We start from the raw sequence: 13,708 nt of genomic DNA, 5'->3' as shown, positions 1-13,708 counted from the left end.
TGATATTTGAATTAATTGTGCAATGGATGATTACAATCATAAGACTGAGTAGCCCATTGTGTACACACCGGTCTTACTGACCTGTGTACTATCGCGAAAGGAATTGTGGGTAGCACTACTTTTTCAACATGGCTGCCGATTGACATCATCTCAGTTTGTCAACGTTCAAGGTAACAATATATGAGTATACTGATTGTCAGTTACAATCATGTAAGTTGTAGTTATTATTTATTGTTGCATACATTGTTTGGCTGTAAGTTTAATTAGATGAAATACGATAAATCACCAATAAAAAGCTATTTGATATATTACATTAACTGTCGGTGTCAATGTCATAGTAATGTTATATAGTATTTTACAACAATGAACCACACACATTAAAGCTGTAGTGAAATAAGGTCACTTCCAACAGCCTTGCTGTTGGGCTAGCTCTTGAGTGTCTGACTACCACTCTGGAGGTCGTGGGTTCAATCCCCGGCCTGAGCCCAGTATTTTCACATTAATGGCGACGAGGCAAAAAAGAACTGTGAATGCGGGAATGGGTCTGAGCTGTTCAATGGTGTCTGGGAGGGCCATGCGGATGCAAGACATGCTGTAGCGGGCGAATCTGGGCCTTGAAACATTATAAAGGGGGAGGAGTGTAGTGAAATAAGGTCACTTCCAACAGCCTTGTTGTTGGGATAGATCTTTAGCGCCGTGGTTAAAGTGTCTGACTACCACTCTGGAGGTCCTGGGTTCAATCCCAGGCCTTTGCTCAGTATTTTCACATTAATGCTAATTGAAGATGTTTTCCCATGTACTAGTAATTATTTTCTCAGATTGTAAAATAATTTATTACAGCAAAATGAGTTGCTATATTGCTCAACATGTATATCACACCTTTATTCTAAACTAAAGCATTTACACATTTTCATAGGTTTGAACACATATTCTTATGCATACATGCCATACGTCCCGATCTCGGCGGGACAGTCCCGCTTTTGGGCCCTTTGTCCCGCCGTCCCGATATGAGACGATTTGTCCCGACATTCGTAAAAAACGATGTAAGGTCTATAGGTTCCCAATAAAATTCGCTATTCAAGCTCTGTTTCGCTAACACTTACCCCCGCTAATCCCTTTATTGCCCCCAAATAACAATCCAATTCTACTTATCGTGTGTACCAGTGTTGTTTATGACACCTTATCAGCGATTTATCGGCTAATTATTGATTTCATCAGGCATTCACACCATGGTGGTCTTCAAGATAGTGGTCGCTTATTGCTATCGATAGTTGTATTATAATGAAATAAATGTTGAAAATGTGTTTATTTTTGTATTCGTTTGAAACGGTTTACAAAACAATTGTTTTGTAAAATTAACTCTACGTCATTAATGAGTCTTTTACATTCAATGTTTAGTTCATAAATAGCGGGATAATCCGAATGTGCAATATACCAAAATCGCAACAAACAGTCCAATAAGTGATACCCATCCTGTCTAGTGTAATTGGGTGTAATTGTTATAAAACAACGAGGTGTTATGCATGACAGCTTGACCCTACTCCAATTAAGCTAAAAACAACGAGGTGCTATGCATGACAGTTTGACCCTACTCCAATTAAGCCGCGACAATTGACAAGTAACAAACTGCGCATGGATACATGCTTAAAAAAACATCGCAACAAACAGTAAAAGTGGTACCCATCTTGTCTTGTGTTATTGTAATAAAAGCAACGTGTTGGTATTCATCACAGTTTGACACTTCCCCAATACAGCGCCTGACAATTCACAATTCAGTTTAATCTGTGTATATAAGAAGAAAACAAAATATGATAATTAACATTAGAGAAAAATAATTCGAGTAAAGCATCCATAGACTTCTTTTTTTATGAAAAACAAAAAAATCCATAGACTTCTTTTGTCCTTTTGTTTTTGTTGGTGTAAAAACGGTTGAGGCGTTGTTGAGATTTAAAATGAACACAAAGACGGTTTGCTTCCACCAAAAACCTACCTCGGAAATGTGTACGGCCGCGCATTCCGTGTGTAACTGTTCGGTAGATAGTTTACTGTAACCCGTACTTTCAGTGTACTGGATAGCCTCCCCTGCGTTAATGTTTGCCATTGAAATTAATATAATGAGTATTGTTTTCGTAATGTTCTAGATTTTGTACTCTAAAAAGATGAATATTATCCTCGTTGTTTGCTATTGTATTATTTTATAAAACTGTTATTGTTATGTTTTAGATTCCATGCTTCACATCAGATGTTTTATGTCTTGAATAAAAGTATCAAGAGTATTTGTTAGTTCTATACTGACTACAGTAAAGGTGAAATGATAGATCGTTTTAGGTGTCCCGCTTTTTGGTCAAATGTCCCGACAATTTTTTATGTAATGTCCCGCTTTGGACCTAAAAAATTATGGCATGTATGTCTTATGTGGTACTACATGTAAGTCTCCGAAAGTGGTATGATATTGTACAGTCAGTCCACCAGGTTAGAATAACCCGGCAAAAAACTTTGAATTTTTTTACCACGATAATTCTTTCGGGATTTAGTGTTAATGTGAGAAGATGTAAAAATAAAGGGTAAAATTTATTTGTATGATAACAGATTAGGCAAGACAGCATATGCAGTTATTTGTCAAAAATAGCCAATTAAAGTTCACCCTTTAGAGAATTATTAAAAATCATTTACATAATAATAATATAATTAGTATTTCAAAACATTGTCATGGCATTTGTTATCAATCAGCAAAAGTTTATTTGAAAATTATAAAGCCTCCTATATCCATATTCACATTTCAAAACATAACTAATTCAATCAGTTCCAGTTAACTTTTTGCTGCATTTATCCCCCTGTAAGCATAATACAAAAGCTTTCTTGCTTAAACTTTGTTGATTTATTCCTTTACCTTAGGTATACCCTACTTTGGGAACATGACCCATACCCTTGAAATTGGGAATTGAAGTGTCAATTCACCCTAAATTGGGTAAATATTATTAGTTAAATTTCTAAGTTAATTGTTATAAAATAGAAACTGAAAACCTATCAGAAAAATGGTTATTTCAACCTACCAGTCCTTTTTCTACACTGAAAATCTTTTTATTTCTATACTTTGAAAACTGAAACTATCCATTCACCATTGGGAATGTTTTTAGTGGATTTTGGAAAAAAGGTATGTTTTGCCATTGGGAATATGACTGAATAACGGCTATAAAATCAGCATGAAAAAGCCCTGCTTTAACTATGCTGTATTAAGTGTATGCTTAAACATCATTTGTATATAGTTTATCTAACAAACTTGATTTGGCATGCGGTGGTTAATATCCAGTTTGAAGACCACAAGCCTGTGAAAAGGTCATGCTCAGATTTTGTTAATACTATGTTATTGTCTTTTGTAGCCATGGAAACAGCAACTCCAGTAAAGTCAGTGAGGGCCTGTCTAACCTGTAATCGTTCATCTCAAGGACATTTAAAAAACTTAAGAAATGTAGCTATGCGATCCATACTACTGAAAAAACAGTTTGAATGTCTGGGCTGCAATATTGAAGACCTTGTGAAAGTAGGACATGAGAATCTGTTGGTTTGTGACACATGTTTGAAAATATTGGACAAACTATCAGAAATGAAGTTGAATTTACAAATGAACATGAAAGAACTAAAGAAGAGTGAGGATAGAACAAAGAGATTAATTATGCATTCTGTTTCTCCAGTAGTTAAGAAGTTCAAGGACACAACTGTACCAGTAAAATCTAGAAAAAGTTCAAGGGCTTTTTTTAAGATGCCATCTCCATCTCCATCAAGATGTATTGATTCAGTTATTAGTCCAAAATCAGGCAGCATTGATCATTCATACTCTGGTATACCAAGCAAAACAAAAACACAAAGCCTTGACCATTTGTATTCAACAACCGTAAATCAAAATGTAGATCTTAATAATCCATACAGTTTTCATAAGAAGAAAATACTGATGCCTCCTGAAATTACTGTTAACGAAAAGAAAAGTGTCATAACAATATTTGAACAATCATCAAAAGACACTGTAAGTGTTAATACTGTTTTGGAAAAACTTCTTGATCTCCCTTCTGTAAATGAAAGACTATATCTATGTTTATTGCAACGACTATCTGGAGAACTAAACAGGATCTGTGGAACAAAAGACAAAAGTGTTTTAAGGACAAAGATGTCAGAACTAGAACCTGAAACCTTTTTCAGTGACATTGTAAAAGAAATGCACTTGAAATGTCCGAAGGTGTTGCAGTTTCTGATAACCCTGTCTTGCCTAATGGATCTTGCAGTTCCAGAGAAAAAACATGGTATAGCAGCTATGTATGCACTTGGCATGTACTTACGGAACAACCACATGATTGCCTTTCAAAAAGCTGTTGCTGCATCATGTATAAGATATAATGCAGGGAATGGAGTAAGTATTTTTATTCTGGCCTTAAAACATTAACTGTAACAGGGATATAAATTAGCTTTAGCCCAAATTAGCCATGGCCCCTAAAATGTGTGATGGGCTAGTAAAATTTCAGAGATAACTTCTATATCCACTACACAAACAGATTAAAAGAAAAATGTTGGGCTAATGGATTCAAAATGTTAGTTTATAAGCCTGTGGAATGGTTGGCATTTACATTCTGGATTATGTATGTGTACTTTATTATAAATTTATATCATATTTAACAATGTATTATATGTGCAGTCATGTTCTTTCCATTTTGCTGTAACAGCTCACACTATTGTGTGAACTTTTTTTAAATGTCTGTTATAATTTCATACAAAAATGTGCACATAATGACGGTATTAAAACATAATTGTAATGTGCATGAAGATTCAATCAATGGTTATCATGAATGCCTGTGATGTATCTGTAGTTTAAAGTCACGCTCCATAGATGGCTTTTTTATATAAATATATATATATTAAACTACTAGTCTACATTGTAGATAAGGTTTCTATTTCTTCTCTTACCAATTTAAAACGGACATATATGTACAATTAGTCATACATGTACCCTAGAACTTTCAAACATACATTTTTTGGTTAATACAAATTAGTTTTAGTTTGAATAAAAATCATTTATGTTCAAAGCAACCTATGCCAATGTCAAACATATTGATTTAGAGTTTATGGAGTGCAGCTTTAAGTGTTGTTAAATATCAAACAATGCTTGAGATTTCAAATTTCATTTCCAGCTCATGGAGTTTTTACACAACCTGGGAATGTCAATACCTACAAAAAGCAGGGTTGGCATATTGACCGGTCAATTGAGTATTGACCGGGCCGGCGGTCAATACCCGGTTAAAACCGGTCATTACTGGTCAATACTGGTCAATACTGGTCGATTGAAAATTGTAGCATGAAAACATCACAAAGGAGCTATGTTATATTAAATCAATAATTATTCTGTAATTGATAAACTTTGAGTCATTTATTGTAAAAAAAATCTTTAAAGTTGTAAAAAATTAAATCTTTATTATTTATGGAAATGGCCTTAAATATAAGGACCTATGCAATATCTTTATCTCGGTGTATCACATCTGTTACTAAAGTATTTTTACTATTGTAGTTACCATAGTATTTCACTTATCTATTGATATATCTATTTGATAAGCAGATGGACAAACAGAACTCTTGTGTTTTCTAGGGTCATAAATCTGGCCCCTAAGCCTTAATTGGTAATAAAATCCATGCAGTTTTATGTCTCTGATATTGACAATGAAGCAAATCTATTTCAGATCACTCACACATAAGGCGATTACTTGCTATTAATTTAATAGTAACTTATAAGTAGTCTCCTTTCTGTATTATGAGCGTTTTTTTTTTCCTTTCACATTTAAAAGTTCAATTGGTATTCAAATGATTAAGCAATCAAAGTTCTTGATTTTGACAACAAAAATGTTTTCCAATTGTGGGTCTACTTAATAGACTCTTCTTTTCAATTATTGTTTTCTTTGATTAATTATTTCTTATTATGTTTTTTATTTTTATATCAATGGAAAATATAAGAATTTTTCACTATTTTGTTTAAAAATTATTTAAAGAAATCTAGGCAAGAAAACATGACAAGTAAAGGTTGTGTCAAAAAGGTGCCATTTAAGGCCCTATTATCAGTTTTGGGTGCCCCATCCTGTATAGGTGAGGAGACTGTGGGGACAGTGGGGCATGAGGAACAACTCATACACAGTAATTGACAGGTTCTTGCTGAATCAAGCACAGAATTATCTGAGAATTCATAATTCATTAGAATTGAAAAAAAGTTCAATCGACCAGAAAAATCCAATCTACCAACTTTGACTAATTTGCAAAATGTCGAGAGATTGGCCTACAAATTGCATGAACAGGTATAAAATAGTGTGTATAAATAGCTTAAGACATTATTGGCAACATGTCTGTTTAATTTATATTATCAATATAGTTTAATTAGGCATGGAATATTAATTAAAATTGGGGCTAAAGTTCAATCGACCACTATTGACCAGTAATGACCACTTCAGGAGTATTGACCGGGGCGGTTTTAACCGGTTAAAACCGCTGGTTAAAACCGGGGGCGGTCGATTGGTGCCAACCCTGACAAAAAGCAAGCTGCCAATGTTGGATGACCTTGGACAAATAAATGGTCGGGATGTAGTTTCTGCTTTGGCTATTGGGAAAACCATCAAAATCACAGTTGATAACATTGACGGGCACATAAAAGCTTATCAGGTTAGGAAGTTAATATGTTTGTAACTTTAATTAAGCTGTATAATTTTATCAATGTTTTACTATTTGTTGCACTTTAACAATATTTAATATATAAATATATATTTAATATATAAGAATAATTTTGATAAAAAAATGAGAAAACAACAATTAAAACAGATAGAGTCTGTACATTCAACAGGAGCAATATGAATTTATTTTCCACAGGTCAGGCTTGGTAGTGGAAACAGAGATTTTCACTACACTCATTGGTCGATCCTTATCGACAGATTTGACCCAAGAGATCTTCAAGGACTGAGCACACAACCGAAACAGATAGCTGCCCAAGGACCTGACCCTACCATCTTCTTTTTGTCTTCAAACGAACATGAAGCATTAAGGTATTCATTTATTTTCTCAACTTGATTGAAAGTAGCGCAAATACAACATGTGAGTGAAGAAAAGAACAATAAGAAACAGTTAACCATGTTAATTGAATTGCAACCTTTCTGTTTGTAATCCAGCAATACATTTTCAATTCAGATAATTACATAAGGTAATGTTCATTTTTTATATGTGAGTGTTAGCTCACAAATAATGTAGAGACAATTTTTCAAGTCAGTCTGCATTAAGTACGCTAGGAACCGTTACCACTACCTGTATGGATAACTGCAGTAAAATTAAGCTGACGATCCTAGCCTATCCACCGCATCTGCCTGTTTATAGTCTCCACTGGTACACTACAAAGTGTGTATGTATTCAAAAGTATTTAACAGCTTGTAAGACAACATTTGCCAGTCTAGTGTTTGTCATTGAAATCTGTACATATTGGCTGCTTTCAAGGAAAACGGGGCTTAATGCATGTCATAAAAGATTAGCCTGTGCACACAGATTAGCCTGTGCAATGTGCACAGGCTAATCGAGGACGACACTTTCTGATATTGTGGTGTTTTTTGTTTAAAGGGAGTTTCTGGTACTGGGATGACAATTAATGCATATGCATTAAGCCCTGTTTTCCTAAAATGAAGCTTAAAGCTTTTTATTAATGATTTGAAAAAAACCCACATCTTGACCAGTGCTTTTAGACAAGCTCTTTATAAATTTGAATGGGTTGTGGTCATTTCAAACTTGCGATATAAAAAGCTATAACATAATTTTGAAAACTGAGTTGCGTCTAAGATTATACAACAGCAATGCCGAACAAATTCAGTGCCTTCAGCGCTTTGATTTTCTTTATTTGTAGGAAAAGATGTACTCAGCTTGTCATGCGGATACTGGTAGAAGAAATACAGCCATTGTCCATGTTTTCTACGGCAACACCTCGTCTTGTGGACCATAAATACAGACAAGTGGTTGATAGACCATCACAAGTTCATCCAATGTTTGTAAGTAGGACAAATAAATATGATTTAATGAATAATGGAATTGGCTAAATGAAAATTTTGTACATTTTGACAATTAACTTCATTATATGTGACCGCAGCTGGGAAAATCAGTCTTGTGGTCAAAAATCACATTTTGACTTTTTGGTTAATTGAGATTCTGTAAACATTGTAGTTTGCAAAAATGACCAACCCTACAGCTTTTTGGTAGGAAAAATGGTCACTTTCTAGAATAAAACACACTTAAAACATTATTCAAACAACAAGCAAAATTGTTTTAAAATAGGAATATTCTTTTTATCAAATACCTGTTAACAATATAATCAAGTAGCAACAGAATAATGGACATGTTAAAAATACACCAATTATGTTGCCATGTTAACTAATCACCAAAATACACAGTCTTGTCTTTTTATGCAAATGAATTTACTAATAATAAGTGTTTACTAAAAGGTTAACACTTAAGCAGCACCCTGTATAACTTAAGTGGTCCTAGATATTTTCCTAAAGAATATATATATATATATATATATATATATATACTAGTAAATAGTTAAGAACTAAGCTACATGGATTTTTTTTAATTAGGTGATCATGAAAGACCCAAAGTCATTACCTAATTGTGTTCAGATAATGGACACTATATTAGGAACCATAGAGTCATTATATACATCTGCTGGGAGAGGTATTTAGTTTGAGTTAGACCACAGTTTCCAAGTTCATGTTATTGTTGTTTTTCCATATTCTTTACAGGGCATATTTTTGAGGCCGAAAATTTGACCCCAAAGGTTTATTTTTTCCCTAATTTGAAAACAAATTCCCCCAGAAAGAAGGAAAATGTGCACAACGTGTCATGCTTTTGTTGAAATATTTACATAGTCCGTTTTTATCAATTTCAGTTTGTGTTTTTATGGGGTTTTTGTGTCGGCTCAAAAGTCTCGTCTTTATTTCATTAAAGTCAATTGAAAAATAAGATACTTTACATGGATTTTTAAAATTTTCAACGATGTTTACACTTTCCTGCTTCGCGTACTAGTAAAATATGACGTAATAAGCATGTGTTACGGCCACACTTTTGCTTTGCTTTAGTTATATACAATGTATGTCTAGGGAAAGATCTAAAGTAAAACAGGAGGGTGCTGCAACCTGCTCCTTTTTTGTTCTTCCCTCCTGCCCCTCTGTTCTGGCCAACAAAAAATTATGAAAATATTTAATTTTCCCAAATATTTAATGAAAAATGCAGCAGATGTGCTTTAAACCCTTGATCACATGCATTTGACTAATGAGTACCCTGGATATAGCAAACTAAAAGAAAATTTTTGGTCCAAATTTCCACCCTGCTCCTTTTATGCAGCACCCTGTACCATATCGGATCCTAGATCTTTCCCTAATATGTTGCAACATATTACAGTTTAGTTGCTTGATAAACTGTTTGAAACTCTTTTCAGTTACAATATACATCATTATGTTATACACTATTCCCATTCTACAAAAATATTGGTGTCAGAAATGGTATTTATTATTGCTAATACTAATGAAAATGTTTTACTGGCTTTCTGTTTCACAAACACCATATTAAGCATTTTTGTTTTATATACATAAAGCTCAAAGTTTTCATTTATGAATACAATAACAGAGCGAAAACAAGGAAAAAAGTTAATTGTCTTCTCCATTTATAAGTGTCTCTATTATTCGGAAAAATACGCACATAACACTTAAATTCTTTAATCACAGTGTCCTAAACATCAGGCATACCAAATATATTGTATATCGGTAAAGAAAACATAAACAACTAAAAATACTACAAGAATGTGCATTGAAACAAATTAGTATTTTTATGAAACAAATAAAATGCAACAATTAATTATTTGTTTTGGTTATTTTCAGGTGATGAGTTTAACAACATGGCCAGTATTCCCCTGGGTGGTGATCAGCTGACACGGGTAACATTTGATTCGGCACGCGTTCTGAGATCTGGTACTCACAGTCGAACAGAGAGGTTTGACCAGTTGTCTCCAGTCATCGAAGAACTATTTCATGTTCAGCAAGACTTGTTAGAGGTATGTGAATGGTATCTCTATAGTGACAGTTTTCATATAGGCTAATTCTTGTTTTGTATTAGTCAACTGTTGTTTGAAGATTCTTATCACAAATGCTACAACACAAGTTGTTATCAATATTTTCACTTTTTGAATATCCAAAACATTCCAGCATTAATAGTCTCATGCATTTTGAACTGTTCTTGCAATATTGTATCATTTGCCGCTCTATTCCTGGTCGATTTCTTCGTATGTCAGTATTGTTATAATACATAACTGCCGTACTTGGTAATCCATCCCTTCCGGCCCGGCCAGTTTCCTGGAAGTACTTTTCGATGGAAGTTGGTGGCTTGTAATGAATAACAGTTCTGATATTTGGTGCATTTAGTCCCATTCCAAGGGCTACAGTTGCAAATATGAGTCTGATCTTCGAATTTTCTTTGCATAGCTCTTTGACTATGTGTCGTTTCATTTTTTCTGTATATGTTTGGTGGTACTGAGCAAAAAGTCTGTTCTCCGGCACGGCATCTCCCACATACTGAAGGTCACCCATTTTTTTCTCAAAGAAAGCATAGACATAGCTTATTACATATGTGTCCGTGTACATGATAGTAAGTTGATATTGATGTTTTTCTTTGATAAGCTGTTCAGCCATAGGAGTAAGGATCTCATCCAGATGGTCTTGTGTGTTTGAAGAAGACGGTCGTTCAGTTTTAATATATTTAATGTTTGGTCTATCAGGATTCATTGCTATTATCTTTGGAGTTTTAAGTTGAAGACTTGCGCATATCTTCTTTTGAGCATCTGGTGAAGCTGTAGCAGTGAACACGAGAACAGGAATGTTAGTAAACCTTGCCAAGAGATCAGAACCTATTCTGCTGAAGTCTTGTCGAAACTGCTGTCCCCTGATATGAAACAAAATGTGTGTTATGTATTTTCAGAAAATCATCAAAACCTTCTACATACCAGAAACAGCTCGTGAAGAGGGATCACTTGCCCAGTACAGAGCAATTCTTCATAGAACAAACGTTAATGGTCAAGTTAAGGCTAATGGATATGAATCACACAAAGACTTCCTCATTACTGTCACTAGGTTTGTACACTTATATGCTGTCATTATAAATTAACATTATCATCATAAAATCCGTTAACTGTGTTGGTTCTTGCTTGAGCAAAATTATAGAAATATATTTTGAATGCCTATTAAGAGATTTACATAGAAAATTGGCACTTCAGTGTTATGCATGACTGTAGTTGTTTGCCATTTGCTATTACCAGCGATTCAACATAATAAATGTTGACACAGTGGTTTCATCATTTAGTATAAGGGCTAACACAGGGTTGTTAGAGTTGGTGATGGCTCAGAGTAATACAATTAACAGTAATGTCTTAGGCCCTGTCATTGTAGCTTTTATTTTATTGTTTGTTAATTATTTTACATCTTTTCAGAGCTCTTGTGATAGAGTTAGCTTGTGAAAGATGGGGGGCTGATTGCAAGACAGACTTGGGGTCTCTGGTTCCGGAAGAAGTGAAGACTTCTAATACCAAAGGGAAGAAGCAGTGGTTACAGGAGCAAGTGACCAAAGTGGTGGATACACTGTTCTGCCCATACTCTGCTCCAAAAGATGCTAAAATATACCTTCGGCGCAGTGGCCATTTGTACTGTGTTACGGTGCCTTCAAAAGATGTCGGGAAAACCATTGATCTTATAAAAAATGGTAATTAAATATAAATTCTTAATTCAAACCCATATTTGACCTTGACCTAATTTGGGCTTTGTTTCACAAAACTCACTAATAAACATCCAATCCAGATCATGTGCATTTACTGAATGCCTCGTCTTGATTTTTCTTTGTTTTTTTTATCAAAAATATTATATTATTTCCTGGTATGTGTAACCTTTAATTGGAAACTTGCTTTTTTAACATATATCAGTCTAATCAGTCAGAGGTAAATTACAACTAATTGTATCTTTAAGTTATTTGTTTATGATGACAGCTTTTCTATTGTAAAAATAATTTTGTTTGGCTTTCAGGTGAAGCTGTCCGCATAAGAGTGCCTGAAGATTGTAAAACTGACGAAGCAGAAGATGGTGTGTTTTCATACAGCCTTGGGATTGTCAGAGTTGCAATGGATTTTATCATGTTCAATGATGCAATAAAATCAGGTGATATAGACATGATTACAATTCTTATGAAACGATTCATTCCACTGTTTGTAGGATTGTCATCCTACAAATCAAAGTATGCTATTGAGTGTGTCAACTTCCTTACTAAAACTGAATGCCTGTTGTCAGACTTTGAAAGTGCTAGAGTGAAACTGGGATTGTTGGTCAACAGAAAAGGCCGACCAGGAAAAAACAAACCAGCAGACATGGAACAGGAGAATAATATTCGTCTTGTCAAACACGTAATTAGAGGACTTGGAGCCGGAAAAAGTGATAAAGCTATGCTAAGAATATCGAAGGCAGCACCTGTAATCAGTGCAATGGTAAATGGACTAGAAGGAAGCAAGACACATAAAGATAGACACTCCAGAAAGTCAATATCAGAAGATATTTCAAGATTAGGGGATGCAATTCGAAAAATAAGGCCTTTCAACTATCAGAAGGGTAGACAAATGAATCCTTTCAAGAAAATTTCATCAAATGTGATTGGTGCTGTGAACAAAGACAAATTAAAGGACTTTATAATCAGGCACAGCTCCAGAGCAGTTAATAAGCTTGCTTTTGATGACAATGAAGACTAATAAGGGATGCTGTTAATGCCAATAAGGACTCGTTAAATTGATTTTTGTAGTCAGATCTTCAACACTTATTTTTGCAAAATTGAAAAAAATGTGGGTTTTTTTGCTTTTTGCTATTTGCACTAAAGTTTTGTATCCTTCTTTAATTTAAGTGCACATGAAAATTAAATTGTGTAAAAAACAACATAAAAAAACACACCTGAAGTCTGAGAAATGGTTTATGGCGCTTAATATTAATGGAACATTAATATTGTTTTGTAACCTGTAAAATAAATCATGTGTAAATATTGAGCACAGACCATCAAAAGTTTGATTTTAGCAACCAGCAATTCCTTCTACCAGATGCACAATATTTTGATATTTATTGTTGAAGAAATATGTATCAATTGTCATACCATTTACAATTTTTACAGTCTGATTGCTAAAATATGTCAGAAAAAAAGTTATATTGCATTTACTGGACCTATAACCATGGCATCACATAAGAATGCATGTTATTACATTTATGTAAAAAGACAAGAATTCTACTTTTCATCTAACTATATAACATCCATTTTTTCTCTACCCAAATATCAGAAGCAAAAACAGTGAGAACTTTCTATGAATAGTTGTCACCATATGAACTTACTCCACTGGATATTTTTACCCAAAATTGTTGGAAAACATTAGTTACTAGTATGGCATTTGTATTATCAGGTTAAGTATTTTAAAAGGAGAAATCTTTTTGTGAGGGCACATATGTGCAATGGAGAGTGGTCTACTTCACTCATAGTAATATGTGATTGATGAAGCATATGTCAGTCTTGTTCATGCAATCATTTTTATGTCCCCGGATCGAATGATCGGGGGTATATTGTTTTTAACCTGTCTGTCTGTCTG

At 34.1% G+C, this 13,708-nt stretch overlaps 2 protein-coding genes across 2 annotated transcripts; both read left to right on the top strand.

The window, feature by feature from the left end:
• The first annotated feature begins 59 nt into the window (after positions 1 to 59).
• On the top strand, positions 60 to 5,735 carry LOC127831111 (uncharacterized). The gene is made up of 4 exons (XM_052356101.1): positions 60 to 170; positions 3,381 to 4,402; positions 5,178 to 5,228; positions 5,721 to 5,735. The coding sequence occupies exons 2-4, from the start codon at positions 3,383 to 3,385 to the stop codon at positions 5,733 to 5,735; spliced, it is 1,086 nt and encodes a 361-aa protein (XP_052212061.1). The 5' UTR covers positions 60 to 170; positions 3,381 to 3,382.
• An 826-nt stretch (positions 5,736 to 6,561) lies between these two features.
• LOC127831110 (uncharacterized) lies at positions 6,562 to 12,832 on the top strand. Its single transcript, XM_052356100.1, has 8 exons — positions 6,562 to 6,687; positions 6,892 to 7,064; positions 7,907 to 8,048; positions 8,634 to 8,730; positions 9,933 to 10,105; positions 11,026 to 11,177; positions 11,534 to 11,802; positions 12,120 to 12,832. Exons 1-8 carry the CDS (start codon positions 6,574 to 6,576, stop codon positions 12,830 to 12,832), a joined length of 1,833 nt encoding a protein of 610 aa, XP_052212060.1. The 5' UTR covers positions 6,562 to 6,573.
• The last annotated feature ends 876 nt before the right edge of the window (positions 12,833 to 13,708 follow it).

The sequence above is a fragment of the Dreissena polymorpha genome, chromosome 5 (genome assembly GCF_020536995.1).
Source record: "Dreissena polymorpha isolate Duluth1 chromosome 5, UMN_Dpol_1.0, whole genome shotgun sequence".
NCBI lineage: Eukaryota > Metazoa > Mollusca > Bivalvia > Myida > Dreissenidae > Dreissena > Dreissena polymorpha.
This window is presented reverse-complemented; position numbering and strand designations above follow the sequence as displayed.

Bases quoted from the DNA above. Each gene is read 5' to 3' on its own strand.
- LOC127831111 (XM_052356101.1), top strand. From the start codon at position 3,383: ATGGAAACAGCAACTCCAGTAAAGTCAGTGAGGGCCTGTCTAACCTGT. The intron at 4,403-5,177 runs GTAAGTATTTTT...TTTCATTTCCAG, and splicing joins GATATAATGCAGGGAATGGA to CTCATGGAGTTTTTACACAA.
- LOC127831110 (XM_052356100.1), top strand. From the start codon at position 6,574: ATGTTGGATGACCTTGGACAAATAAATGGTCGGGATGTAGTTTCTGCT. The intron at 8,049-8,633 runs GTAAGTAGGACA...TTTTTTAATTAG, and splicing joins CACAAGTTCATCCAATGTTT to GTGATCATGAAAGACCCAAA. The intron at 8,731-9,932 runs GTATTTAGTTTG...GGTTATTTTCAG, and splicing joins ATATACATCTGCTGGGAGAG to GTGATGAGTTTAACAACATG.